This window comes from Dasypus novemcinctus, chromosome X (genome assembly GCF_030445035.2).
Source record: "Dasypus novemcinctus isolate mDasNov1 chromosome X, mDasNov1.1.hap2, whole genome shotgun sequence".
NCBI classification, from domain to species: Eukaryota; Metazoa; Chordata; class Mammalia; order Cingulata; family Dasypodidae; genus Dasypus; species Dasypus novemcinctus.
In genome coordinates, this window is record NC_080704.1 from 17,867,896 (window position 1) to 17,891,883 (window position 23,988).

At 41.0% G+C, this 23,988-nt stretch overlaps 2 protein-coding genes across 6 annotated transcripts in view; both read left to right on the forward strand.

Annotated features, from left to right (window-relative positions):
- The window catches only part of CA5B (carbonic anhydrase 5B), a 137,639-nt gene extending 130,852 nt beyond the window's left edge, over positions 1–6,787 (forward strand). For 3 of the 5 annotated variants that reach the window (XM_071212946.1, XM_058292082.2, XM_004476661.2), the window contains 2 exons: positions 4,061–4,264; positions 4,337–6,787. In XM_071212946.1, the coding sequence (XP_071069047.1) occupies positions 4,061–4,264; positions 4,337–4,516 (384 nt within the window). In that variant the 3' untranslated portion in view covers positions 4,517–6,787. The remainder of the gene's footprint in view (positions 1–4,060; positions 4,265–4,336) is intronic. The other 2 variants (XM_058292083.2, XM_012518846.2) reach the window with 1 other exon arrangement.
- Positions 6,788–11,116: 4,329 nt separating this feature from the next.
- ZRSR2 (zinc finger CCCH-type, RNA binding motif and serine/arginine rich 2) overlaps positions 11,117–23,988 on the forward strand; it is a 30,177-nt gene continuing 17,305 nt past the window's right edge. The window contains exons 1-7 of the mRNA XM_004476662.5: positions 11,117–11,244; positions 11,636–11,715; positions 15,732–15,810; positions 20,224–20,332; positions 20,576–20,662; positions 22,702–22,740; positions 23,660–23,778. Coding sequence (XP_004476719.2) covers positions 11,204–11,244; positions 11,636–11,715; positions 15,732–15,810; positions 20,224–20,332; positions 20,576–20,662; positions 22,702–22,740; positions 23,660–23,778 — 554 coding nt within the window. The 5' untranslated portion in view covers positions 11,117–11,203. The remainder of the gene's footprint in view (positions 11,245–11,635; positions 11,716–15,731; positions 15,811–20,223; positions 20,333–20,575; positions 20,663–22,701; positions 22,741–23,659; positions 23,779–23,988) is intronic.

A 23,988-nucleotide genomic window follows, 5' to 3' on the forward strand; every position in this document is an offset into this window, starting at 1 on the left:
AAACCTTAAGTAGGAATAGACTCCAGATATTTTAAATGTAAAAATAATGCCATAAAAATACTAGGATATTCATAGGAAAATTCTGTCATACCTCCAAATGGAGGAAACTTTTCTTAACTATAAATCAAAACCAGAAGTCATAAAGAAAGCAACTAGTAAATTAGACTACATAAAATATTTTAAAATTCTGTATTATGAACACCACCATGAACAAATAACAAATAGGGAAAATATGAATAACTCATAGACATTCATTCAGTCATAAATTATTGAGTGGCTACTGTATGCCAGGCACTCTTCTAAGTTTACAAGATATAGCAGTGAATAAAACAGAGAAAGGGTTAATATCCCTAATATATAAAGAACTCCTGGAAATCAGTTCTTAAAAGAGAAACAGCAAGTGGTATAAACAGACAGCTTACATTGAAAGAAACATAAGAAGTTCATAAACATATGAAAAGATGTTCAGCCTCAGTCATAAAAAGGGAAATACAAGATTAAACGACTCCACTGAAATACCATTGATTCAGCTAATAAATTAGTAGCAACCCCCAAATTTGCTTCTACCACTGCCAGTAGAAGGGTGGAGATCAGGCCTCCTCAGGCCCAGCTTGCCACGGTTAAATTGGTATTCTTCAAATAGCTATCAAAGTGCAAGGGCACAGAACCTTTGAAGAGCACCTTATCCTACAGATGAAGCCCACACCTGAAAAAGGACGCCTATACTGGCTGGTGCTGGTTAGGCTAATGTGTCAACTCGGCCAAGTAGTGGTGCCCAGTTGTTTGGTCAAGCAAGCACTGTACTAACTGTAATACAAGGGTACTTCATGGACTTTAACCATCAGTGAGCTGATCGCATAGATGGCTGGTTACATCTATTAATATAATCAACTATGGAGATTGCCATTAGCAATGAGTGACATCTCATCCAATCAGTTGAACTCTTGAAAAGGAGATGTGATTTCAGCATTCAGAGAGAGAACCCCCATTTCTACTTCAGATAGCCAGATCTGAGTCCCTTGGCTTGCAGCCTAGCCTACAGAATTTGGACTTATGCATCCCCGTGGTCACATGAGACAATTTTATAAAATCTCATACTATTCACAGCTATCTCCTGTCAGTTCTGTTTCCCTACAGAACCCTGACTAATACAATGCTTATTCTTTGCACCCATGTTTTTAAACAACCTAAATACCCAGCAATAGGGAACTGCTTAAATAATGGTAACTCCATACAGTAGAACACTAGATAGCATTTTAAAAGAATGAGAACACATTTTCTATACTAATACGCCTTCTTGTGCTCCTCAGAGACCCTGGCAGTGACAATAAGTTAGTAGGGGATTTAGAGATGGGGGTAAGGTCAGAGAGGAAGAAAGTTCAGAGAAGATGGATTATTTGACAATGAAGATGTAATTCACTCATTCAACTAATAGTCCTTAAACAAATATTTATTTAGCACCTACTCTGTTTCAAGGACTATGCAAGGCTATGAAAATACCTTGGTGAAGCAAATAAACAGTCCCTGCCCTCCTGGAACTTACACTGTAGAGGGAAGTACAGACAACAAGATAAGTTAATGGAAGGGTTGATAGTCATAGCTTGGGATAAGTGTGAAGAAGAAAATAACTTTGTATGCTAATTGGGTGGGGACTTTTTTAGAGAGAAGGGACCTGTGGCAGTTTGAGACTTTTGTGGACGCCAGAAAATCCTGTTCTTAAAGCTAATCCATTCCTGTGCATATAAGTCTATTGTAGGTGGAAGCTTTTGATTTAATTACTTCAGTGAAGGGCCTTTGCTTAGATTGCACGGCCCAGGGTGGGTCTTAATCCTCTCACTGGAGTCCTTTATAAATGGAGGAATAAAAAGCTGCAGATACAGAAGAAAGCTGCAGAGACAGAGGGGAACCCAGAAGCTGAAAGAGAAGGCCTAAGGAACCACAAGCTGGAATCAATGGAACACAGAGGCTGAGAGGAAGCCACTTTAGCTCAAAGCTGAAAGCAATGATGCCCAAAGGACAGGGGAGTGATGAGCAGGTGCCGCCATGTGCCTGATCACCCACAGTTGCAGCTTAGGGTGAAAGCATCTTTGATGATGCCTTGATTTGGACATTTTCACCTCATTTCTGGTATATTGCTTTGGGAGCATGTAGTAAACTGAAACAAGACCGAATGGCATAGCTGAGGATTTGAGAGGGTATCAGTCTGGGAATGAGGGAGTGAAAAGGGAAAAGAACCTTGGGAGCTAAGAGATGCCCGAGGGAGCATGTTCTGAGTGGACTTTAGACAATAAGGCAGAAGGGAGAGTGGAAGAGCTCAGTACTGGGGTGAAGTTCACGAGTCCCGGTGGACATCATTGGAGCCCATTCCTTTAAGGTTGAGAGTACAAACGAAAGAAGTGCTACCTTCCCTGTCCTGCTCTTTAAAAGAATTCTTTCTCCTAAGAAGCAGTCTAACACGGATGAACGTGGAGGACATTCTGTTGAGCAAAGCACGCCAGACACAAAGGACAAACACTGTATGATTGCGTTACTATGAACCAAATATATTGTGTAACATTGTATGATTTAAAAAAATTCAACTGTGTTTTCTTTTCTTTTTTAACTGTTTATATTTCCAATTATTAAATGTACAAGATAAGTTAAAAAAATACATTGAGGTATCCCTAAAAACAAAGAAGTCTAGGCTAAGAATCCAAGGAGTTCGAAAGGCCAGTTAAGTGAGTGGAGGGGAGTAAGAGAGAGATTGCTCGATGAGATGCAGCATAGTTTATCAGGAGACGCATGGGGGTTATCCGTAGCTTCTGTGGGCACAGACATTCCTTGGCACATCCGCTAGACTAAATAGAGAGCTTGATTGACCGTGGACCTTAGCTTTGTGGCATATACACTTACTCTGCTATTCTACGTCATATTTAAAAATTGATATAACCCTGAAAATATGAATGAGTGGGTCAGTGGTCCCTGTGAGAACTAATTAAATAAAATTTCAGTGCAAAAAATATAGTAAGAAAAAATGTTTGATATCATCTTCTTAGCTACCTATACTCTTACTACTTAGTATTAGTCATTGTTAAGGTAAATCTTTCTGGTCTTTTATTTATATAACCATACATCATTTTCTACAAAAGTAAAATCATTCTGTACATTCTCTTCTGCTACTCTTTACTCAGTGATATGTGGAGCATTTTATAGATCAACATATAGATGTTATCTTCAACATCATTGTGAAAGGCAATATACCAGTCTGTTTTATAGATATACTGTAATTTATTATTGGTATTTGGCTTCTTTCTCTCTCTCTCTTTTTTTTTTTTTGCAATTAAGTGAAGAAAAAACATTCACTGTTTCATCATGTTTTTAATTAATGAGGCCATATGTGTAATTTGCAAGTACAGCCACTGTTTTGGGTGCTTGTTTCATCAGCTCTCCTTGGCCTGAAGTCTTTGTTCCAAATGCTCCCCTGCCAACTGTGCCCCCAGGCTACTGCCTACAGCAACAAAGTGCCTGATTGAGTGAGGGGGGAGTGGGAACCTCTTTTCCTGCTGGCTTACAATGAGCTGTGGGGCAGTGTGTCTTTGCACAGAATCCACAAGGCTCTCGACTGAGTCACTGCCACCTTAGAGAATAAGCACTTGAAACTCCTTTGATATCGAACTGCGCCATCCAATAAGGAAGCAGCAGTAGCCACATGTGGCCCTTTAAATTCAAATATAACTCAAATGAAAAATCTAGTTCGTCAGGCACACTAGCCACGTTTCAGGCGCTCAGTAGCCACATGTGTTCGTGGTTACTGTAATGGGTGTAGAGAAGACATTTCTGTCATCGCAGAAATCTCTGTTGGGCAGCACGAGCTCAGAGCATCCCATCACCAGTGAGGACTTCTCCTGTGTTGCTTTCCCAGCAATGCCTGCTGCGATGAACGATCAGTGATATGTTGTGTATGCTGATTATATAGTTAATTTAAGAAAAACATTCTTTATTTTTCTGTAAGCTGCCTGTTTTGCCTATTTAAAGATGAGGTTACTGAAAATCAGAGATGACGTAATTTCTCTCGATAAAGGGCTACTACCTGGGAGACAGGGCATTCGAACCCCAAACTTCTGATCCCAAGTGCCTCCCTGGTTTCACCACCTCCTGCTGCTTTCCTCCACACAAGACATGCCAGTGCCCTGTATATCCTGCCTTGCCGAGAAGACACTCGTACAAAGAAATACACGTTCCTTCTGTATCCAATTTGGCTCCTGTGTTTCAGAGTTTTCGGAATGTAAGTACTTTATTCATTAAGCAAAGCTGTTTTTCTGTTGAAATTATTTATGCTTCCCGTTTCTACTTCTAGCTTGAGCAATTTCGGACCCTGCTGTTCACTTCGGAGGGGGAGAATGAGAAAAGAATGGTTGACAACTTCCGCCCCCTTCAGCCCTTAATGAATCGCACCGTCCGCTCGTCCTTTCACCACGATTATGTGTTGAACATACAAGCGAAACCCAAGCAGCAACCCAGCCTCCCTACCCCCTAAGATGATCACGTCGGGGTTGCACTTTATTTTCGTACCACTTGCTTTTTAAAAATGTTTTCCTGGAGTATTCTAAATGTCTGCCCTTTAATAATAATTACAGGTGTTTGTGCCTTGGTATGGGAGTACTCCATTAATTTTCAAAGAAAGTTCTTTCGTAAACATAGCCTTACTTTTCTCAATAATGATGTTTATCACTGAAGTACCAGCAAGACACACAGTGTTCTCTTCTTATAGCATCCAGTGGCCGAGTGTAATGTCGTTCTATGCCTGACTTTTTGAGTTCTCTTTTTATGTTTCTTGGTTAGGGGTTCTATAGAGTTATGGGTAGGAATTATAATCAAAATATTGAACTGGCAAGGCCCAGCCACTGACCAACCAGAAGACAGACTTGTCTGAAACGGCCGCGAGGCCCAGACTGGTTGCCTCCTGGCTGAATGTTGGCTGTGGTTTTAGGTATACTGTATTTTATTTCAAAACATGAATGTGTATGCTTTCACAAGGGCATCTCAATGGGCATATTTGCTCTAACCTTTAGGGACCATTGCTAATACTCTATATGCTTATTATCAATTGATGGTGTAGAAAATATATTTTGTTATCATTCGAAAACAGGGACTTTTGCTTATATCCTGAAATCCTTTTGCATTTCTGAAGATCAGATGTTTTACTTAAAGGCTCGATCCTGTGGAAAGTATATGTGGAACACTGTAAGGAAAGTGCTTCAAGTGCCTAGGTCCCAGAAATCTTGCATGGCACATTTAGAGAAATATTTTTCAAAGGGGTAGTAATCTAATTGTTTGTAGTCTATGCTATTGTATTGCACTGTTGATATACTGTTTCATAGAATATGATGATGATATTTTTCCACCATGGCAGAGCTTTCTTGGCTTCCCTTTAAAACTGTCTGAACTTTATTTAGTCATCAGTTGAGGTTCTTTGTTTACAAGGCAGATGATCAACTTAAATTTCTCAGTTTATACAGTAGTTTAAAAGATTTGTATCTGGCGGCGGACTTGGCCCAGTGGTTAGGGCGTCCATCTTCCACTTGGAGGTCCGCGGTTCAAATCCCGGGCCTGCTTGACCCGTGTGGAGCTGGCCCATGCACAGTGCTGATGCGCGCAAGGAGTGCCCTGCCACGCAGGGGTGTCCCCTGCGTAGGGGAGCCCCACGCGCAAGGAGTGCACCTGTAATTAGAGCCGCCCAGCGCGAAAGAAAGTATAGCCTGCCCAGGAATGGTGCCGCACACACGGAGAAAATGACACGACAAAATGACGCAACAAAAAGAAACACAGATTCCCGTGCCGCTGACAACAACAGAAGCAGACAAAGACGACACAGCAAAATAGACACACAGAACAGACAACCAGGGTGGTGGGGGGGGAAAGGGAGAGAAATAAATAAATAAATCTTTAAAAATAAATAAATTTTTAAAAAAAGATTTGTATCAACTAGACTAAAATATAGGGATTTCCACATATTCTGAGGAATCCATTCCATTCTCACCCTTGCTTCTAAGTATTTGGGATTATTTCCAGGGGTTGGTCGTTGGAACTCAATGTTATTTCAGTAACTGGTAGTGTCTCTTCCACTGATATGCTAATCATTTGGTCTGCAGGATAGGGTTGGAGTTGTATATGTGTTTGGGGAGATCTCTGTTCCAGTAAAGAAGGGGGTGGGAGGGTGGAAGCATTTTCTTCTAGGGTACACACCTTCTCTCGGAAAGGGGAGCGTGTGTACCTTACAAAAGACACATTTTCCTTCCCTCCTAGGCCTCTTGCATAATCGTAGTGGAAAAAAACTGTCACAGTGGGTGTTGCAACCTGGAACAAGGACTAATGTACAGAATGCACAATTTCCCCTTATTTCAGAGGTCCAGGGATGCCGTATTCCTGATTTGCCAGCCCTGTTTTACTTCAGGTGTGCCGGTGTAATTATTATCAGCACCCTCCTTCACTCCCAGCCAGTTTGCGCGATAAATTCCACGGCCGCCTTCCCTGCAGAGGTTATGGAAACTGTCTTTGGTGGGTGCTTTCTTCAATGCCTTAGTCATATGACTCCCCCCAAAGGGCACTGGAGATACCCTGGCTACTGATAACACTATAGCCAGAAACTTTTTTTAATGCCTTTTATGCCCACGAAAGTATTTCATTTGTACCGTCTTAGATGTGAATGGGAAAAAGGGACTTAAGGTCTGGGAAAGAACTTTGTATTAAAATTGCTGTTCACCGTCATTAAATAATTCTAGATCAATAAAACCCTTTCTGGACAACATTTGTATTTGCTGAATGACTTTTCCTTCCTATTAGTTGTTCTTGAGTATGTAAGATGTCTGTAAAATTCATGAAGCAGCCTTTAACATGAGGATCAGAAAGTGACTTGAAAGCTCAAAAGGGATTTACTAGAAAAGCCACTGCAGCTAGCTCCTCAGCTCACCTCTTGTCTTTTCTGTCTTTCTGCACGAGTGTTCAATCTGCTGAGATCCCCAGCTAGGGCAAACTTCCAGCCCTTTCCTCCTTTCCCAGAGCTGCATGCATTAGGACAAAACTGGCTATTCTAAGACCCAGCATCCACTCCAAAAAAAGTTTAAGAGGATGTCTTTCCCTTGCTTTCTGGGGGACATGTTCTTTGGACACGATGTTAACAAAAATGAAGTATTGTAATCACTTTAGGTAGTTTTCCATGTCACTAGAATCAACATGATTTACTGGATGCCTGTTCTGCTTCCAGTTGTATTGTCTTTTTGTTTCACATTTGTTGGTTAAGGTATTTCGTGTAAAATTGTATTGAACAAAAGTGGACAATTTTTTAAGCAAATAAGCTCGACTTTTACAGTATAACTAGTAAATATAAACAATACTGGCTACTTTATGGATAAATAATAATGCACTTTCGTCCTGTAAATTTTGATTCCTGCTTTGCGATTCAACCATTCTTCAGAAAGGATATTTTGGTTTGGGGTCTGGTGAGGATAGCCTCTCTGCCCTCTTCTTTCTCAAGTCATCAGTAGCCCTGTTGAGAGCTTCTCACTAAACAGAAAAATCAAGTAATAAGGATACTGAGGGACCACTGGATATTTCTTTCTCCCACAGAAAACTTTTAATCAGTTGTCCAGGTATAGACTTGCATGCATTTCATATCAGCATCACTCATAACTATTTTCTCTTGCTGTTTTCATTTGTAACTGTAACTTGGAAAATATAGAAAGCCTAGCAATCAGAGTTGGATAGGACATGAGACCCCAGGGTAGTCCTTTGAATAAATCTGACGAGTAACACTGAAATGAGTAGCAGGAAAGAACACTGAAACAAGTGGCAGTTCTCTTCCCTGAGAACTTCCAAGTTGACCACTGAATGACTCCTACTACCCACGGTCCTACTGTAGCAAGAAGAAAACAACTTGGTTGAAAGAGTCCTAGCCTGGCAGTCAGGAAGTAGACATTTTCTTTTCTTGCTCCCCCTTTATACTTGCAATGACAAATATATTTATGGTCAGTCTTAGGGAAGAGGGAGGATATATCTATACATATAAATCTATTAGTATATCTATATGTGAAGATATATTTCATCAAAAGATATATCTACATTGCATCATGTGTTAGGGCAATTAAGACCACGGGAAGCAGATGTGACTCAAATGACAGAGCATCCGCCTACCATATAGGAAGTCCAGGGTTCGAACCCAGGGCCTCCTGGTCCTTGTGATGAGCTGGCCCATGAGCAGTGCTGCCGCACGCAAGGAGTGCCATGCCGTGCAGGGGTGTCCCCCATGTAGGGGAGCCCCATGTACAAGGAGAGCCACCCCGAGCGAAAAAAGCACAGCTCGCCCAGGAGTGGTGCTGTACACAAATAGCAAGATGATGCAACAAAAAAAAAGAGACACAGATTCCTGGTGCTGCTGAGAATGCAAGCAGACACAGAGGAACACACAGCAAATGGACACGAGAGCAGACAACGGGGTGGGGGGAGGGCGGCGGGGAAGGGGAGAGAAACCAATAAAATCTTTTTAAAAAAACCCAATAGACCAACGTTCCTTAGAATAAAAGCTTCTGTAAATATTAGCATTTCCCTTTAATCAGAATTTTCTCACTTTATGATAACTAAGGCTCAGATTTAATAATAGCATTTCCTATTACATGGCTTATGGAAGGCATATCTTTGCTTCAACCTTTTTTGGAAGGATAATCAGCTATTTTCTACTGACTATGTAAAACATAAATGTAGGCATTTTCCCATAGCAGAGGACTAACCGGAAACATACATCCTTGGGAATAGGTACACCTACAGGGCACCAAGGAAAATATGAAATATATATTATATTGCAAAATAAAGATAGCTGTGTTATCAGAATGTCATAGCAGACTGCATCTTGGCATTAAAAGTTCACACACCTTATTGTTACTTTATGGTTTATTCAATTCAAATGATGGTAATTATTGTTTGGAAGTGTAATCTGCTTCTTTATTACTTCTGTAATAAAATTAAGTTGAGCAATTCAAGCTTGTTCATGAGAGGGAAGGCAGTGATTGGTTGCTGAAAATATGTCTGTTGCCTATAAAAGGAGATTCACTTTAATTTCTAAATCCTAATCAACTGACATCTACATCTGTATCTTTTTAAAACTAGGAATATCTTCGTAGAAGGCATTCTTAATCGCTCTGGTTCACAGGAAATGTTAGAGTAGCCCAAACGCTGCAGCTTTCTGAATGGCAGCAATGCTCAGCACCAGTCCGGCTCCCAGGGACCAGCAACATTGGTGACTTGCATGGCTACAAACATCCTGTGCCATCCAGAGCATCTTCTAGTTTGGGGATAACTGCCAAGTTTCCACCTTCAAGGAGTTTAGGATTTAGTGCAAGAAGCAATACCTAGTATGATAGGTGTTATACCAGGTGAAAAGTACATACCGGAAATACCTAATCCACTCCTGAGGGCGCCGGGAGGTTTTCACACCAGTAATGACCGTGATGGTGGCATCACAGATAATGTTTGGGGTACGCTTACTGTGTCCCACAAATTGTGCCAACATATAGCATGCAAAGTCTTATGTAATCTTTTTATTTATTTACCCCCCCCCCCCAATGTTCCCACCCAATGTTCGGGGAGAGTTTTGCAGCCCCAGGATATAGAGAGGGTGGAGCACATTCCTCCAGGATTAGGGCGGTTAAGGTCAGCACCCCATGGGGCTGAGAGGGGTGGACCTGTCCCCCATGGATTAGGGAAGGCCAGGTGGTCAACTCGTTGCTCTCAGCGGGCTGAGCCTGTATGCCAGAGGTTAGGGATCTTGCCTTTACCTCACTGTTCTACGGGGGTTAAGTCTCTAACCCAAAGATTGGGCAAAGTGTGGCAATCACCTCAGTGCTCTCAGAGGGTGAGGTCTAGAGCTTGGTTGACACCCAGATGCTTGATGAAGGTGGAACCAAGCATATGGCTATTGGGCAAGCCTGTGGAAAGGGTGGGTTCCCATAAGTCACCAAGGAAAAGAAACCATCTTTTTAAGAATGACTCTCAGACTTTGTTATTCATTCATTCAAACGCTGGGGACTGTTAGTAGTTTTGCAGCTGCACTGTGTCCATTTTCCATTGGCCTTCACCCTGTCCTTGTCTGAGTACATCACAGTCTGATTATTATTAACAGGGCTGATTTTTACTTTCTCAATCCTAATTCCTCATCACCTCTCACATAGATTGTTGTAATGTTTCAGCCTTATCTCTTTTTAATTCTTCATAGGCCAAACCAGAATAGTTGATCTAAACACAAATATGACCACACCAAGCCTCTACTTAAAAGCTCGCTGTGGTTCCCCACGCCTACACACGGGAATTGAAGTTTCTCAGCATGGCGGACAAGACTCACCCCATAATCTAGCCCCAGCCACCTCTGCCGCCCTATCCCTTGATACTCTCGAGTTGCACTTTAAATCCGATTGCCAAATTCTTGCCGTTTTCGGACAAATTCTGCAGTTTCACCGCCTGGTGCCTTTGCGACTCCGTTCGGGCCCTTCTCTACCTGGGTATGTGTCCTCAGCTCAAGCATCAGACACCTCTCCTTGAATCCTCCGCGCTCGCCCGCCCCTCCCGGGTGGACTGGGCTAAGTAAACTTCTTTGCCTGTGTCGTTAGTACCTACGCCCTAGTCCTCCTCTGCCCCGGGGGGGCAGGAGTTGCTCTTGAGACCCGGGGAGCAAGGCTCGCTTGTTAGGCCGGCAGGTGCCAGGGAAGGGGGCGGAGCCTGGAGCTGTGTCTAAGTGCCAATAGGTAGAGCCGCGGAAGGAGGCGGAGTGCATGAAATGGGGGGCGAGGGGGGCAGGTGAGCAACTTTGCGTGGGGTGAGGCTTCGTGGGTGGATGAGGAAGAAAGGGGGAGAGGTGTGACGTTAACCTGGTCCCAAGACGCCCGCTGTGGCGTGAGGCGACAGTGATAAAGCATTGGGGGAGTGCAGGGGAATTACTTCCGGGGTGGTGGGAGCATTGGGGGAGTTTCGGGAAGGAGGCAGTTACTTGGGAAAGGCTTCGCAAGACGAGCCACCCATTGACGCTTCGGTCTCCCTCCACTGACCCCTCCCAGGCTGAGGCGCCTCAGCAACCTTCCCACGGCCGCACGACACTGCGCCTGCGCGCGCGACTGTCCCAGCCTCCCGCCCTTAGGCCCGCCTCTTCCGGCCGGCTCTGGAGGCGGGGCGGGCTAGCAAGATGGCGGTGCCCGGGAAGCTAGTGTTTCCCGAGAAACAGAGGTAAGCTGGGCTGGGGAGAGATGAGCTGGCGAGAAGAGGGGACCGAGTGGACCGAGGCTGGGCTTGGGGGATATGCAAGGAGGAAGCAAGGGGAAGCCGGGCCGAGCGAGCGAGCCACCGCGGCAGTGCGAGCTTTTCCTGGGCACGCGCCCGGAACTGTCCCGGGCGTCCGTGGGCTGAGGAAGCGAGGTGGGCAACAGGTGGCAGGGTGGAGAAGACCTGTGATCTGAGCGTGGAAGAAAGGTGACGGTAGATGCCTGCTCTGTCACTAAAACACGGGAAGCTAGATTTCACCCCCGAACAGCCTCCCCACCGGGCGCGGGAGGGGAGGGAAGGTCGGGCAACGCAGCAGAAGCGGCCACTGACGCCTGTGTGTGTCTCGATCGTCTAGTCACAAAAAGTACAGGGCTGCTCTGAAGAAGGAGAAACGAAAGAAGCGTCGGCAGGAGCTCGCTCGGTTGAGAGACTCAGGTAATGGACTTCTCGTACTGTTTTGTGTGTATGAAATTGCCCTACCAGCCTCGCCCTAACTTGAGTCCCCAAGGTCAGAAGGAAACCAAGTATCTGATGAAGAACTGCTGTGCCTGCCACCTCCCAAATAATGTTAGACCCATGTAAGAAACAACGTTACCGTACTAAAGAGGGGTGGGGGACAGTCATGGTGAATCATCACCCACTGATTATGTGTAAGTATTTATAAAGTATCTGATATTCCAGGTGCAGGCATCTTGAATTACAGCAGCTAGCACTGCCCTTGCACATAGTAAGTATTCAGTGAATGTTTTTCTTTGTAACATCAGCAGAGGTCGAGAGTTTTAATTAGACATTTTGCAAGTTTTTCTCAAACTTGAGTAATATAAAAAAACCATTGTTAATTCAAGTTATTAGTATTATTATTATTAGGTTTTTTGAATATATCACATGCATAGAACTATGAAAGTCTTGTTTGGCTATAAAACAATATCTTTACAAATTATAAAACCAAACGAAATTACACATGCAGTAAAATTCAAATCTGCATTATGTAATGTTAGGGATGATGTGAACTGGAAGCTCATATGAATATGGTACTGATTGCTATGGCGTAGGTTCTTTAGAGTTTGTAGTACTGTTACACTATGGTTATTTACCACTATTCTTCTGTTGCATCTGCCATGGAACCTTTCTTTATACAACTGACCATGGCATTATTTGGCCTTCACATGGCAGAACCTAACATTTATGTATTAAACCTACTTGCAATAAAAATTAGTACTATTTGAACCAATGTGGTTATAAATACAGATAGGAGTACTGGAATCAAAGAGCAGTACTGGATAGTAATAGTCATCATCCAGATTGTGCAAAATATGCTTCTTAAATTATCCCAGACGATTCTCAAAGTCCAGAGGCTATGACTTCAAGTGGCCAGGATTCTTGGACCTTGAGAAATATTGTTATGGAGGTTTCATTTATCACTGGGGTTCCTTAGTAATTTTTTTAGTAGCAGTACTTGGAATAATTGGAATGGAAGGAGCAGTGTGTTTACCTGAAACCCATGTTAGTGTCTCTCTTTTATTAGTTGAAAACTGGCCCACCAGAGGCAAGAAAAAGCATCAGGGATAATAAGAAAAACAGGGCCCATGTTTTACTTTGTTTCTGCTCCTAAAGTTCTCAGTTATCTCCCTTGGTTCATTTAATCTGTTTTCTTCTAGGATACTTTTTTTTTTTTTAACCTCTTCCTCTTTTTTTCCCCCTATTTTAACTTCTGTAATAGGCAGTGTTTATGTTGTGTTGATTTTTTTTCCTCTTGATTTTATAAAGTACATTCAGTGTGAGCCTTGGGTGGAGAGTCAAGTGGATTGTCTCCCTTGGCAGTTTAATCACTTGAAGGATACAGGTCACTGGTCTGCTCAGGATTATATAGCTAGTGACAGATCCAAGATGCAACTCTTGTCTCTGAACTCCAAGCTCCTCATTTTGCCCACTCTTACTCTCCGTTCTTTACTTAATGGAGCTTCATGGATACCATGGACTAAGAAACACTGCCATTCATTCCTCGTAGCACACACATTGGATGGTCAGACATTACCCAGAAAGCTAGAATATAGAGAGCATTGCTCTAAGAGTGAGTTGGCAAATGATTGGTGGAAATTTCTGGAGTACTGATCTCTCAATTATAGGTAGCCTCTTTGGCACCTAGTTCTAGATGAGATAACCTGAAATAAGGTGCCTTGTCAGAAATTAAAGTAACAGTAAGTGTAAAAAGCAAGTTGGCAGAACTGTAGCATGAGTCTATGTATACAGTTACATGTGTAATACAATTAGATATTTTGTACTTAAATGTATGTTCCCTTGCATTTATTTGATTCTATGTGTAGAGAAAATTATATACCCAGAAGTGTTAGTGATCACCTCTGTGGAGTGTGTTTGAATTTGGTTTGGGGTAGGGATGGGGGGTTGATAGAGTCAGTCAACAGATATTTTCTAGCATCAGCTTTGTTCAGACAGTGTCCAGTCCATGGGCATGCCTCTGTAAATAAGTCAGTCATAGCCTCTATGCCAGCTTTTCTGGGAGGCCCTTTCTTTGTATCAGGTCACATGATTATTTACATAATTGTGTGAGTTAGGACTTCTCCCCATTTTTTGGCCTATTTTCTTTAAATCTCAGGTGCTGAACAATTGAAGTTTATTGAAAAGTAAATTATTTTCATTATAATAGGGCTGGGTGGACTTTGCTTAGACCTATACTTGATACATGTGATAGATGCAAAAATCTTTTTCCTTTAAGTCTGAGATCTTCTATTTCCTTGAGATCACTGCAGTTTTCCCTCTTTATTCCATCTCCACTTTCTCTGCTTTTTTTCTCTCAAATTTAAATTTTGAACAGGTGAGGATATACATTTTTATTGGATTAAAATTATCACCTCTGTTTTTATTTGGAAAATGTTCCAGTGTAGAGAAAGTTGAAAAAATAGTACACCATACATCTATGAACCATTCACCTTCATTTGCCAGTTAATATTTTGCCTTACTTTCTCTCTCCCTCTTTATAGAGATATAGATGTATTTACATTGTTTCTGGATCTTTCTGCAAGTCAGTTGCAGTTATGACACTTCACCCCTAACTACTTCAGCCTGCAATAAGGACATTTTCCTCCAGTACCACAGTACCAAACTCACACCAACAGTAATTATATAGTATGATGCACAGGCCATATTTAAACTTCCCAAACCAAGATTGATTATTTTGCACAGCTCAAGCCAGGTATCTTATAGAATGCCCAGCTTTCTGGATGTGTCTGTTTTCTCATGAAAGATCAGGTTATGATCTTTATGACAAAATACTGCAGAGTGGATGTGCATATTTTTAACTGCCTATATCAGGAGACCTATAATGTCAGGTTGTTCCACTGGTGGTGATGCTAAGTATGGTTAAGGGGTTGCTGACCAGATCACTCCATTGCAAAGGTGCATTTCCCCCTTTATAATTAGTACTAGTCTGGGATGATAGTACAGGTTGTTATAAATATCCTGTTCCCAACAACCTTTTATCCACTGTTTTTTAGCATCTTTGTCTAAATGAATTTTTATAGTGGAGATCACAAAAATGATTTTTCTCCTCATGTCATTCTACATTTTTTAGTTGCCCTTCTATAAAGACATATGTTCCCTCCCACCCCCCCATCACCTTTTTAGTATCACTAGGGAACCATGGATTAATAATTGTATTTAATGCGTTAGTCACTCCATTACTGTTCTTTTGGTGCTCAGTGTATTAGTCTGTCAAAGGGGTGCTGATGCAAAGTACCAGAAATCTGTTGGCTTTTATAAAGGGTATTTATTTGGGGGTAAAAGCTTACAGTTCCAAGGCTGAAAGTCCAACTCAAGGTACCATAAGAGGTACTTTTTCACCAAAGTGAGCTGCCACACATTGAAGCAGGACGGCGGGCGATCTCAGGGCCTCCTAGATCAGTCTGGCATAGGGCTTGTTTCTTCCCAGGCCTTCTCAGCTGCTCAGTTGCTCTATTCTCTTCTGCTGCAAACTATCAGGCAAATGGCTAATCTTTCCCAGGGGCCTCAGGATCAAACATGACAGAGCTCTCTCTCTTCTTGTGTGTTTTCTTGAGTGTCTGTTTATGTAGGCCCACCAAGGGGATGGGGACTCAACTTGAGATCACACCTTACAGACACAGTGGAATCAAAGTCCTAATCTTAACATATAATTGAATCAGAGACATCTCAGGTGAATCTAATACAATCAAATGGTAGCACACCCAGAGGAACAGATTAGTTTACAAACATAATCTTTCATTTTGAGATTCATAAATAATGTCAAACTGCCACACTCATATTGTTCCAAAGGGCTGGAGCCCTTATTATTAAAACATTTTAAAAACAAGGTTGTGTCATAATTGTAAACATTAAAGATTTTATGGATTTCTTTCCTGAATTATTGACCAAGGTTTTACAATACTCAGTTTAGTAAAACATTTAAATTCCCTCAGGACTGTCACAGGAGGAGGAGAAGGATGCTTTTATTGAAGAAAAACAACTAGAAGAAGAGAAGCTGCTGGAGACACAGAGGTCAGCAAGGATTTCAACATTTAGAGTGAACTCGATTATTTTATTTGAATATTATATGCTTTACTAGTTTTCTTTATAAAACCTTGTACAAAACAGGTCTTATAAAATAGCCTATATAAAATATTTATATCTCTAGCTGATGGGCTAAAACCTGGATCCTGTTATTTTTTTAAAAATGAAAGTATTTTTCACTGTTTTTACAAAACAAGCAAGTGTAAAAAGTGAAAGAGCTTCAAGAAAGGCACCGAAAGAGAGCCATGATTAAGAAAGTGAGGCTTTATTTAATATACATGTGTATTTCTCTAAGGGATGGTATATTAGTCAGCCAAAGGGGTGCTGATGCAAAACACCAGAAATCTGCTGGGCATTATAAAGGGTGTTTATTTGGGGTAGGAACTTACAGTTACCAGGCCATAAAGCATAGGTTACTTCCCTCACCAAAGTCTTTTTCCACATGTTGGAGCAAGATGGCTGCTGACGGCTGTGAAAGTTCAGGCTTTCTGGGTTCCTGTGGGCTCAGCTCCTCTGTTTCCTCCACAAGGTCAGCTGTAGACTATCAGGCGTATGGCTCTGTCTCTTTCCCTGGGGCTCCAGCTTAAGACTTCAGCATCAAACTCCAACATCAAAACTCCAACATCAGAAACCCGCCGCTCTGTCCTTTGCCATGCCTTTTATCTGTGAGTCCCCACCCACCAAGGGGTGGAGACCCAGTGCTCTAATGATGTGGCCCAATTATAACTCAATCCAGCCCAGGTACAGATCAGATTACAAACATAATCCAATATCTATTTTTGGAATTCATAACCATATCAAACTGCTACAGATGGCATTTATACGTATTTTCTATGAAACACTTTTTTTGCTAAGTGTATAGTAGATGTATTTCATGGTCGTTTTAATGGCAATGTAGTATCCTTCATATGACTGTGTCAAAATTCTTTAGTCATAAGTTAGTTCTCTGTTGATCTACTTTCAATATATAATTGATATACTATATATAAAGAGTTGAAATGGGCATCAGTGCTTATCTGTCCTTGAAGATTGTCCTTTTATTTCCTTTGGAAAATGCCTAGGAATAAAATTGCTGGGATGAAAGGGTAGACACATGTAAAACGTTCATGGCCCTGTGGAGAAGGAATCCCAGGTTGCAGCTCTCCCACCAGTGAACGAAGGCTCCCATTTCCGCATACCTTCACGTACCCCAAGCATTACCAATTTTTAAAACTCCTGTGGGTGAAAAGCCATATTTCATTGTTTTCAGTATACACTTCTTAATTAGTAAGGTTGTGTATCTCTTCATAAATTTGATTGCCTGTTTGTAAATTGCTTAAGCCTTGCACCTTTTTCTTTTGGGATATACCATCGATTCTCATTACTTAATGCATGGTACTTTCACGGTCATTTGTGTCTGCAGGCACAGAGCTGCAAAAAATTTGAGGTACCTGATGCACATGTTCCCAGCTGAGGTCACTCATATTGTCAACAGGTGTCCTTGTGCCACGTTTTTTACTTTTTTTGTGCTTTTCATTGGTGATTTCACTGTTTAAAACGGCCCCCAACCTTAGTGTTGAAGTGCTGCCTGGTGTTCCTCAGCACAAGAAGACTGGGATGTGCCTTATGGAGAAGACATGTCTGGTAAATAAGCTGTGTTCAGGCATGAGGCATAGTGCTTTTGGCCTTGAGTTCAAGGGTTAAGGCATCAACATCTTATTTAATGAGCTCTAATTATCCACTCATATGACTTAGGATTAAACATGCTTAGATTTATGTTCAGAGGCTTTGTTCAAATGTTGCTCTAAAAGGTTCTGAAGGCAGTGATGCTGTTCTGGATGGAGTCAAATGGGGGCAGTCTCTGAAAGGCTGTGAGGGAGCAGAAGTGGCTCAAGCAGTTGAGCACCTGCTTCCCACACGGAAGGCCCCAGGTTCGGTTTCCCGTGCCTCTTGAATGAACAAGAACAAACAACTAGCAAAACAAACGATAAAACCAACTCAGGGAAGCTGATGTGGCTCAGTGGATGAGTGCCCGCTTTCCACATACAAGGTCCCATGTTCAATCCCCGGCCCCTCGTACCTCAAAAAAAAAGGCTAGTGAAACAAAGAACTTTATAGGAATTCATGTTATGCAAATTTAAGGAGGAAGCAAAAGATATAAGGTACCTTTAAACAGAAACACACATAAAACCGGGTTATGTATTATCTGTTGACAAAACACGACTAGTGGCTCACAGGAACCTAACCCTGTATTTCCCCTCGGAGCAGTGGTTCAGTATTTGCTGCTTCACTGTTAACTGCCACCTGATAGAACAGAACTACTGTGACTAATGAGACTTGACTATCTTTGTTTTTACTTGTTTTGTGAAAGGTGCAATCAATTAATCAGGGATATGGATACTTTACCTGTCATATGCAGAACATATGTGTTTTTCTTTTGTCATCATTCCTAATGTGGCTTAGGGCATGGCATACCATAATTTGATTTTCACGTAGCCACCTTTCGTCATGATAGCTGGCCTTGGTGTCTGACTTTCAAAGACCTCCCCCATCCTAAGACAGTGAAAATATTCTGCTGTTTTTTCTTCTTGGTATTTTTCAGAGGGTGGTTTTAAAAAATATCTGTGTACCTACCTCATAAACTTGTGAAGATTAAATGAGAGGACGTAGGTAGAGTGCTTACACAGTGTTAGCCGGGAGGAGAGTCTATAGTAACTCTGGTTGTTCTTGTTATTATAGTGTTCTGTTGTGATGATATATATGGTCTGAAATACAGGAAAGTCATTTATTTGTTTCCCCATTTATTGGAAATGCTTCTTTTAAATCACCATACATGTATTTTTGTGTTCCTTGATCTTTGTTTATTCCTATGCTAGTTGCATACGACTTTAATTACTGTTGATAAACAGGACAAGTAACTGTGAAAATAACTATAACTTTATATGATTTTAAGGCAGCTACATTTAGTATGTTTGTTATTAAATTTTTTTTTATCCACCTCTTGTGGCTTTTTGCTTGCTGTCTACTCTCTCTGTCCATTCGCTATATGTTCTGTGTCTATTTTATATTTATTTTATTTCCCCTCCCCCCCTTGCGGCTTGCTTGCTGTCTGCTCTCTGTGTCCATTTGCTGCAGGCTCTTCTGTGTTCTTGCTTGTCTCCCTTCTTTTTTTTGTTGCATCACCTTGCCGTGTCAGCTCTCCGTGGCGTGCAGTGGAGCCTGCCTTCACAGGGAGGCCCCGGGATGTGAACCCAGGGCCTCCCATATGGTAGACGGGAGCTCATCTGATTGAGCCACAGCCACTTCCCTTTGTTATTAAATTTTAAAGTTTTTATTGTTTTCCTGTTTTTGTGATCTTAAGTGTATATACCATTTTGGTTCAGTTTATATACACTTAAATATGTTGTGCAGAGGATTCATAAATTGGAGTCTCTCACTCTGAAACACTTACATGTATCCTGTAACATGCACATGAACATGGCATATGCAGTAAGCCAGCCTCTACTAAGGCGAGAGGATGTGTTTCTGGAATCTATAATTGGAAATTAAATTTATTTTCCAAAGAATATTTAAAGGAGTGGTTAGGTCCCCAAGGTAGACAGTAACTCCTGACATTGCTGAAGGAATATAGAACAATTTCTCCTACTTCAGTTCCCTTTTACAAATACAGAGGAAAAATGCAGTGTAGGTTCTGGACACCTGATAGGTAAGTAAACTTTAAAAATATAGCACATTTTTAAGTTAGAAACTTAAATTGACTGTCTGAGACACTTGTCATTTTAAGGTAACGTCGCTCTTTACAATTTGTTATTTTAAAAAATAAATCAGAGACCTGCTAATAGAATTTTATAACTTATCTTTTCTTAAGACCTGTAGTATTCTTTAGTTTAAAAGATATGATAACAACGTAGTTTGATTTTCCTTCTTTTCAGGAGTTGAGGTGTTTGGGGCAAGCCACAGGAATGTCTTAACTGTAGTAGTCCCGAGGTGTATGGCAGAGGATGCCAGGTTTTCACAGCGCTGCAATCCCGGAGTCCCTACATTCTGAATGTGAACAGCTAGAGGTTGCTTTGAAATTTGTTACATGCCTCTTTGGAGCCTAAACATCACTATGATCAGCCTAGAGGGAAAGTTGTGGTGTCATTTTTTGATGTGAACATGCCACAGACATATAGACACATGAAATGTAGAAGTGGTGACTTTAAGCTGTTACCCTCTAGGATGATGGTTGCTGAAATGCAGTGCGTTTCCAAGATCTCTATACATATTTTGGTCCTCTTACCCCACTTAACAGCTTTATTGAAAATATTGTTCATGATAGTTTAATCGTTCTCAGAATATGCTGTTTTGCTCTCTTATTTGTGTGTATGTGTAGATTAATGCCCGTTTTAAAATTATTTGCCTTTATCATGATGTTGATAGGCAAAAATTACATGAGGAGTGGCTTCTGAGGGAGCGGAAGGCCCAAGAAGAATTCAGAATAAAGAAGGAAAGGGAAGCAGCAGCTAAAAAACGGCAGGAAGAACAAGAGGTACAGTATTCATCAGCTAACCTATTGACTTATTAAGTAGTTCACCAAAATAACTTTAAAATCCAAAATGACTTTTCTTGCCTTAAGAGTTACATACTTTGAACTTGAAAAAAACCCCATATTGTCCATTTTGCCAATATGTTTACATTTCTTTAATTTACTTGCCCTGTAAATTAAATGTTTTTTAAAAAGTGAGTCTGGAAAAAAAAAATGACTGACCTTCCTCTTTTCTTTTCTTTAAAGAGAAAGTTAAGGGAAGAATGGGAAGAACAGCAGAGAAAAGAGAGAGAAGAGGAGGAGCAGAAACTGCAGGAGAAGAAAGAAAGAGAGGTGATTCCTGTCGTAGGAGGATAAACGCACTGCATATCCTCTTAAGAGTGCAGCCGTGGAGGGTGGAGGGCTTGGCGTGGGAGGGTTTGGGGTTTGTTTTGTCTGTTTTTTTGTGTGTTCTCTTGGTGGTTGCTTTGGTTGTTTAGAAAGAATCATATGCTTTAATGTAGGCCTACAGTAGCATTGCCTTACAATGCTTTTCTTCTGATCCGGGCAATAGCAGACAAGACTACCTTCAATTAAGGCTTTCCTTCAACTTCACCCAACTGGCCCTTTTCAGCAGGGGTTGGCAAATTGTTTCAGGCTTTGCAGTCCATACAGTCTCTGCTGCAAATCCTCAGCCCTGCTGCTATAGCACAGAAGCAGCCATAGACAGGATGGACCTGAACTGGTGTGGCTGTCTGCCAAGAAAATTTCATTTACAAAAGCAGGCAGCTGGCCCCTGTTTCCCACTGTGTACAACACTATAGCATACGGTGTTGTTCTGAGGTTCTTTTGTGTATGGGTTGATGCATTTAGAGAATATTTTGTATAATTGCCACATCTCCTTAATTCTTTAGAGACTCAACTGCTAATGGCATATCAGCAAGAAGTATTTGATTTAGAGAATTAGGGACTTAAATGTCAAGAGCTTAAGAAATTTTTTTTTTGTTATTAAATCTTGACTTGTTTTCCAACTTTGGCCACTAAAGGCAATTGTAACTAACATGTAATTGCTCATGAAAAAAAAAGTCTACAAGATATATGTATCCTATCTTCCAGGATTCTTTTTTTTTTAAAGCACTGACTTGATAAAATTTTGCTGCTGTTCCTTAACAGTATATTTATTTCAAAGATATCACAGCTCAGCTTTCCTTGACTGATTCATCAGGATGTATCTTTTCTGTAATATTACTATGTTTGAATAACAAAATTGTAATGGGGAAAAGAGCATCTGCTTATGTCCTGGTAATGATGGGTAGAAACAGCCACCATGACCTCTGTGTTTTGTGTCTCAAGCCATCAGTTAAATTCTAATGCAAGTTTTAGACACTCTCTTATGAGCACTGCTTTCTAGATGAGGCAAGATCACATTAGGGACTAAGATGTCAAGAAAAATCATTTGGAACTTGTCATTTTTTATAGAGAGGAACCAATTCTCATTTTGACAGTAGATTGCTCTTTGATTGAGGTCTTTCTGGGATCAGGTAAAAGCTAAACCTTCTTTTAAGCACTTCCGTTTCATTTCATAGGAAGTCTCGTGAGATGGTACAGACAGGCAGGTAAAATGAAGTAGATTCTGAGCATATATAAACAAATATACGGCATGTGTTTCTGCAGTGTGTAGATACTTCTCTAGTGGGTGGAGATGGAGCTGTGACAAAGACACAGCCCCTGTTCTTGTTGAGTTAGTATTCTAGATGGGAGAGCCAGGTGATCAGTAAGCCAAAAAGCTGATTTTAAGGGCCATTATGTTAAGTGCTATGAAAACATAAAGCAGAGGGTGATGTGAGAGAGTGGCGGGTGTAGGGAAGTACTTCTTTAGATTGTGTAGAACATAATTTAAAGCTTTAAGTTTCAATACCAGTTAGGTAGAAATATACTAGCATATTGTAGAACTTCTTTGCCTTATCAAAAAGCTTGAAATTTCTCCTAAATCCTAATTACTACCCTTCGGGCCATAGGTTAGCTTTTGTTAAATAAATGTACATGCTGTTTCAGCTAGCATTGTTTTTTTTAAGATTGACTAATCACCTTAAAAACAAGAATGCTCTATATGCTCAAATGTACTAAATATTGTATTGGGACTATTATTATAAGAGTATATTTTCAATATTTTGCAATGTGATTAAATTTTGATTTGCCTAAAAATCCTCAGCTATACATCCTTTGACAGCTTTTCAGAAGATCTGTGCTGTAGAAAGCAAATTAGAACCTGAAGCCTATTGTACATGTGATTTGTTTTAAATTGTTACACATGAGATTCTTAACCAGCGAAACCAGCTGTGACTTAACCTGACTTCCAGATTTTCATTAGTCCTGTTTTACACCATTTGTAGGAAGCTGCACAGAAGATGCTGGATCAGGCTGAAAATGAGGTACTTTCAAAACCTTTCATTAGGGTAGTGGATGTAGCTTAAGTGGTTGAGCGCTTGCTTCCTATGTCCAAGGTCTAGGTTTAATCCCCCATACCTCCTAAAAACAAAACAAAACAAACCCAACTCTCATTGGGGAGTGGATGTCGCTCAGTGGCTGAGAGCCTGTTTCCCACGTTCAAGGCCCTGGGTTCAATCTCTGGTACCACCTTAAAAAACAAAAAACCTTTCATTAAGTATTTGAGACCCATCAGCATTTCTTTAAAAACAATACTTTCCAGTAGCGTTAGTTTTGTGCTAGGCTATTGAGATCACTTTGCGATGTCTGGAATCACTTTTGTGGCTCTGCTCGATACAACAATAACAACAAAAGTTTACTGAGGAACAAAGACAGATGAATCACCCCTGTGGACTGTACTTGTTTAGAGTCCTAAAAGTGTTTGTGAGCAACATCACATACCATCACCTCAGATGGGCTGTTTAACTTTATTCAGAGATTCAGAGTAACTAAAATTTCTATCAGTGGTGGTTCCTTAACAAGCCTTACACCCTTTCCAGAATGGATGGACAGAAGGAAACTTGGTGACCACTCCTGGTAGTTGTGCTGATGCCTAAATCTGAGAAACAATTGGGAGCTAAGAGAGAAATAAGACTCATGTATCAGTTAAATTGTTTGTAATGTCTTGATTGTGGGTTCTAATTTAAATGAATATGTTCTTAAATGAATCAATTTTTATTTTTGACCAAAATAGTCAAATACATTTTTAAACATTTAATTTTTCATGGAGTTTTACGCCACTGGTGAAGTCAACGTTTTTTGGTTGTTGTTTTTTTTTTCTGTTTGTTTCTCAACAGCTGGAAAATGGTGCCACTTGGTCAACGTTTTTTGGTTGTTTTTTTTTTTCTGTTTGTTTCTCAACAGCTGGAAAATGGTGCCACATGGCAAAACCCAGAACCACCTGTGGATTTAAGAGTGATGGAGAAAGATCGAGCAAATTGTCCATTCTATAGTAAAACAGGAGCTTGCAGGTTTGGAGACAGGTAACTAATGTTTTGCTTTGTCATGTGAGAATGAAGTGAATCGAGCACAGGAAGGTTTTTGACTTCTCTTCCTGGGAGAAGAATGGGCTGCAGTTTGACATGTTCATGATCAAGAGTCTGCTGCATTCCTACTCCAGTTCCCCAGCTGTTTGTCCTCGGCTTCCCCCTACCTGTCCCCTGGCTTCTCTCACAGGTGCTTCCCTTGCATGC